Below are 6,000 nucleotides of genomic sequence, written 5' to 3'. Positions count from 1 at the left end.
GCAGCGTTTCCCTATTGCTAGGAGGGTTTTACAGGCTCTGGAAGATAAAAATCAGAATTGCTTGTATCGTACGGCAGCAGGGCCTGGTGAGAGAACACTTCACCGCCAGCAGCACGGAGCCACTCGGCTTCGCACGGCAGCCGGAAACGGGCTTTGCCGCGTCCGGTCCGTGCTGGAGCAGCTCGCGGCGCCGCAGCTGCCGCGGCGGCACAAAGGTAGCGCCCCGCCGCGCTGCGCAGGCGGGAGCGGGGGCGCTGTCCGCGGTGCTGAAAGGCGAGCGCCGGTGGGCGCGACAGCTCGCGAGACCCGACGTCTCGCCCGGGGGCCGCGGCACCCCGGCTCCGAGCCGCGCTCCCAGCCCCGCGCGCGCGACGCCGTGGCGCGCGGGGCGCGCGGGGGGAGGGGCGCCCCGGCAGCCCGCCCGCCCGCCGCGACTCGCGCACGCGCGCCGGACCCGTCTCTGAGACTCGCGTGCGTGCGTGTGTGTGTGTGTGTGTGTGCGCGCGTGTGCGCGTGTGTGCGTGTGTGTGTGTGCGCGCGCGCGCGCGTGTGAGAGCGGGGAGAGGGAGAAGCGCGCGAGGGTGAGTGTGTGAGTGCATGGGAGGGTGCTGAGTGTGCCGAGGCGCTGGGACCACAGCGGCAGCCTGCTGGAAGCTGCATCCAGCCAGTCTCCGGACTTCGCGAGCGGGGACCGGGCGCAGGGCGGCAGCCACCCGCAGGACCTTGGAAATAGGGATTCCTCTGCCACCACGTCGGGTTTCTAGCAGCTCGGTGCTACATTGCTGTCTCAAAATGCAGAGGATCTAATTTGCCGAGGAGAACGGCCAAAGAAGGAAGAGGAGGAAAAGGGGGGAAAAAAAGGGTATTTTGTGGATGCTCTACTTTTCTTGGAAATGCAAAAGATTATGCATATATCTGTCCTCCTTTCTCCTGTTTTGTGGGGACTGATTTTTGGTGTCTCTTCTAACAGCATACAGATAGGTAGGTACCCTTTGTGCTCTGCTTTTGAATTGTGCATAATTTGGTGGTAATCTTTGTTCACGGTGGACAAATTAATTCATGTCATGTAGACTTATGTCATACCTTGACTGCATTCCAGATTTAAACTGCCTGGAATATATATGTTTTTCTTAAGATGAGGCAAGGGCAGAAGACTATGCCTCTGATACAAGAGCGGGAAAGGGCTTCTCATTAATGACCCCCAGATTTTTATTCCTTCTGCCGTCACAGCATCTTCTGGTTTGTTCAGGTTCTGTAGGGGTTCTGAACGCACAGCTTGTGATCACTAGGGAGGGAGGATGTTTCTGGCCACCCACCTTGTCCTCGGGCCCCCCTGTGCCTTGACCCTCGGCCTAGGATGCTGCCGCCCCCCCGCACACGCACACGCACACACACACACCGGCTCCCGGGTCCGTGGATGTGTTTATTCGGCCTGCTAGTGTGAACGAGGGGCTCCGGGGCAGTCGGGCGCTAGCGGGCTCCCCTGCTTTCCGCCGGGCGCTGACACTGTCCTCCCGCTTGGTGTTTGTTCTTTGCAGGGGGGCTGTTTCCCAGGGGCGCCGATCAGGAATACAGTGCATTTCGGGTAGGGATGGTTCAGTTCTCCACTTCGGAGTTCAGACTGACACCCCACATCGACAATTTGGAGGTAGCCAACAGCTTCGCAGTCACCAATGCTTGTGAGTAAGGAATATTTATGTCCTTTCGGGGGGCCGCACGCGGAAAGCGGGCTGGTGTGTGTGTCTGTTCCTGCGTGTCGGTGTCGGGGCGCAGTGACTGCACGCGCGCGTGCGTGTGGCAGCGTCGGGGGAAGGTGTCGGCGATCGCGCGGACGCCCGCTGGCTGGGGCCTGGGGGGCGGTGAAGAGCCAGCGAAAGGCGGCGGGGAGTGTGCGCTCTGGGGCTCGGGTGGGGTGGGTGTCGGAGGTGAGGGGACGCCCTTGGGTGCAGGGCTACCGGCGTAGCTGGAGTCTTCAAGGCGAGCCCTTCACCCCTGTGCCCCGCGAGCACGCGGTGCCCCGGGGCGCGCCGTCGGGCTGCTGGGTAGACGCCACGGCCCCGGGTTGAAATCTGCAGGCCCCGCTCGGGGTCCCCGTGCGGACCCCGTGAGCCTGTATGCTCCCCCGAGACGGGACACGTTGTCACAGCGGTCCCGCAGTGCGCTCGGCACCCGAGGCCCCCCGAGGGGCGCGGCGCGGCTGACGCAGGCCGGGGATCGCGGCCCCGGGAGCTGCGGCCCGAGCGCAGCGGCGAGCGTGCCCGGAGCGCCGCGGGCCCTCGCCGGCCGGGGCGCTGGTTCGCAGGTCGCGGGGCTCCCGCCGAGGCAGCGGGAGGAGGAGGACCCGAAAGCGGCGGGATGCGCCGAGTTCGGAAGGTGGAGAAGCCGCCGACCAGCCATTTTAGTCTTCGCAGCCGTCCTGCTAGTCCCGGCGCGGCGCGCGGTGTCCGGGGACCGGCCGCGGAGCTCCATCCAGGCCTCAGAGTGCTGGGACCCAAGCAATTAAGTCCCCGCGCGGTTCCGTGGGAAGGCTGGCGGGCCCGAGTCCAGGCGCGGCCGCCCCCGGACCCCCTGTCCTCTGCCAGCGGCTGGCATCCTTTCCTGCCGGCTGGGTTGCGGGGACTCTTTTCGGACTTGACGTTCTCAGTGTTTACTGAACAGTTGACAGTCTCGCGGGGGGACTTGCAGATGGCTCCCCTCCCACTCTGGCTACTTGCAAAGGAGCCCGCGGAACATGACCGCAGAGAAAGGCCGACCGCGGAGTCCCCACGGTAGACAGGCAGCTGGTGGCCGTCCCGCTGCTCTGTGATAAGCCTTAATCGTAGAGCCCATGGGTTAGCTTGACTGTAGCGTCAGAAACAGCATCCGCTCGGTTTGAAGCTCCCGTCCACCGAATGAATGAAGGAACGAAACCACCGGCTTTGACCGATAGAGCAGGGGTCGTCATCACGGTCCTGTTAGATGCTTAGAAGTCAACTGTTTATGAAAACCTGTTTAAGAGGATTTCAGTGTTGTGTGTTTTCTTCAGATGTTGGTTCTAAGTGAGAAAAGCAACTGGGCATTGTGGGGAGGAGAGAGAGAGAAAGAGGGAGAGGGAAAGAGGGAGAGAGGGAAAGAGAGAGAGAGAGGCTTAAGTGGATTTGCAGTTAAAAAAAAACTCCATAGAAGAATATAATAATATATATCTTGGAAAATTTATATATATATATGTATGTATACAAAGAAACTGGCTGTAGTTTAAGTTTTGAAGGCTTTTTATGCTTGACCTGTTTACCTATCAGATTTTGATTATTCATTTTATTTGATATCAGGTTTCCATTTTTTTCCCCTGAATTGTGAGTTTGACACACAATTGTGCTAAGTATCTGACTGTATGTAATTGTATACTAGTGTGAAAATGCTGTGGAAAGTAATGAACCTAAGGCAAGACTATGATTATTGGAAGGATCTAGATTTTTAAAACAAGGTGAAAAGAATTTGAATATGGTCAATGACAGAGAAGTTCACTCATTGGTGAAAATCATGCCAGGGCCTGGCTGAGAGCACAGGAGATAGGTCCCCTGAAAGCAATGAATATGTCTTCATCCCAAATGCTGAATGACTGTGCTGGGCCTTTGTAAAGACTAAAAAGTAATGGTTAGGTAAGGTTAGGTGACTAGTTTAGGTCCTCGGTCTCAGTATTTTTGGGTAGATTTATTTAATATAAATTTAATTGAAATAAGATATGTAGGCAGAAACTGTACATATATTCAGCACATATATAAATCCATACATTTCCACAGAATGAGTATATCCATGTAATAAGAGATAGATTTCATTTTAAAAAAACACAATTTAATTTGCTTGACCATAATTCTGAGAAAATGGGAAAATCAGATCTTCATTTTGCACAGATTTTTTTCTTGTTGTTTTTCATAGAAAATGGAGCTGAGATAAAAAGTTACATGTGTCCAGGTCCCAAATTTTCTCCTCCATGGATTATTCTAGGACAGTAAAACAAATGATGGTGAAGAATTGAATGCATTTTCAAGTTCCTGACACGGGAATTCAGAGCCATGGTCTCTGGTTCTCCCGTGTTATAAGTAGTCTTACTGATTGCTGAGCAGAGCTAGTTGAGGCCCTGGTATGGAAGAGAGACTCATTGAATAGAATTTTCTGGAGTTGACATTAACTCATCGACCAGGCACTCAATTTCTTCATTCCTTTGGGAATTTTACAATCTAGAGTTTGCAAAATGAAATGGAGTGTTTGTATCTTTTTTTTTTTTTTCCCAAGAGCAATAGAAAATGTAAAATTAGTTTACCTCTTTTCAGAGAGAGAGAGAGAGAGAGAGATGCTTGTATAAACTACACTCACAAAGTTAGCAGTCAAGAAATGAATGGAGATCTCTAATATCAAATTTATTAAGATGAGTCTTGATCACTTAAATCGTGCTCAAGGCTTTTTCTCCTTAGCCTTTGTTTCCTTGTCTTCTCAGACAGGGGAGTCCATGATTCTTTCCTATATGAAGTGGAAGCAGCAATGTCAAATCTGTTGATAGAAACCCAACCGACTTTCATCCATTTCCTCCAGAAATCTAAGGAATTCTGCTTCTTCACTCCAGTATTAAAATGTGTATCATCAATCAGTGTTCATAAAGTAGCTTGTCCTTCCTCCGAGTTAAACCGTAAAAATCCCATAGGGTAAATTTAACCCTAAATGTAACGTATAAATTTAATATATTAAGAAAGCAGAGTTGTAAACCTTAATAATATAATTTCAAAATAGAAAAGATATTAGTCTGCTAATTTTGGTTGTATTCCTGAGATGGAGGGACTTCTTTGGAACTGCTGAGGCCGATGGGGCTTTCAGGGTCCAGCAGGATCCATGGAATGGGTTAAAGTTATGCAAACGAAATGAAGTCATTATATTCTGAACTGGGTAAGTGACTGTGCAGGCTCTGAACTCCCTCCCACTCCCTCTTTCACAGTCACAGTGGGAATAATGGAAGAACCTACTTGTTCCCATTTGTTTCCATGGGTACCTGAGGAAATAAAGACAGATTTCCAATTTCTTACTTTCTCCTTTTATTTTCCCCTCCCTCCCCACTTCCTTTCTTCCTTCTTTCTGATTAGCTAGAGAGCCTACTAAAGTGAGGTGTTTTTTTTTTCCCTGAAGGTTGCTCAAACATAAGACTTCAATATGAGAAAATCCATGAAATCAGAAAAATAAATAAATTAGCATCTGATATTCAACAGTTGAATCAGTAATGGACCTCAAGAATTCTTTCCTTCCTTCCTTCCCCCCTGTCCCCTTCAGTATTTGCTGAGTGTCTTCTAGATGTCAGAGAATAAATGAATGCTGTTCCTATAGTGATTCATTTTTTCCTAACCTTTCCCCTCAATGCTCTTTCAAATAGTTTTCAAATCCTTATTTGCCTGCGCCTTTCCTGTGCACTGTCTGCTGGGTCTCGTCTAAGAAGTTTAGTCTGAGGATGTGGAGATATTCTAGTAGTTTTTCTACAAAAGCAATTTATTACTGTAACTCAACATTTTTGTGACAATAATAAATGTGATATTGGCATATGTGTGTACACCACACATTGTGTATAGGTTAACAAAATCAACAGCAGGTTTTAGGCGAATACTACATATGTTTACATTCTAAAATGTTTTAATAAAGCTTAATGTACTATTTACTAAAACTTTATTTTAGCAAATTTGTTTTATTTTAAACAACATAAAACTGTCTAAAAGGGCTATGAACATGAGTATTTGATCACATAGGGCTTTGGAATTAAAAATATTAAATAGTAAATGTCCTCTTCAAAATCTTTCCTATTTTTTACTGAAAGACTTTGACAAATAGCTATTAGGCTATTTAAAAATAATTTAATAGTTTCATATTTCAATTTCATAACAATAAATTATAAAAATATTAAATTTCAAGAAACACCAGATAAAATCTACTTTTCCTCTAAGCCAGCAGATGGAGATGTTGGAGAAATACCGTTCTTTTGTAAAA

At 49.1% G+C, this 6,000-nt stretch overlaps 1 protein-coding gene across 5 annotated transcripts in view; it reads left to right on the top strand.

The window, feature by feature from the left end:
* The first annotated feature begins 479 nt into the window (after positions 1-479).
* GRIA2 (glutamate ionotropic receptor AMPA type subunit 2) overlaps positions 480-6,000 on the top strand; it is a 161,111-nt gene continuing 155,590 nt past the window's right edge. For 2 of the 5 annotated variants that reach the window (XR_010943237.1, XM_067737090.1), the window contains exons 1-2: positions 482-981; positions 1,539-1,679. Coding sequence is in view for 4 of the 5 variants with exons in the window: in XM_067737090.1 (XP_067593191.1) it covers positions 894-981; positions 1,539-1,679 (229 nt within the window). In the remaining variant the exon portion in view is untranslated. Of the gene's footprint in view, positions 982-1,538; positions 1,680-6,000 lie in introns of all 5 variants that reach the window. The other 3 variants (XM_067737089.1, XM_067737088.1, XM_067737091.1) reach the window with 2 other exon arrangements.

Source organism: Pseudorca crassidens, chromosome 4 (genome assembly GCF_039906515.1).
Source record: "Pseudorca crassidens isolate mPseCra1 chromosome 4, mPseCra1.hap1, whole genome shotgun sequence".
Classification (NCBI taxonomy): Eukaryota; Metazoa; Chordata; class Mammalia; order Artiodactyla; family Delphinidae; genus Pseudorca; species Pseudorca crassidens.
Note: the sequence above shows the minus strand (reverse complement) of the source record. Positions and strands in the feature narration are given on the sequence as shown.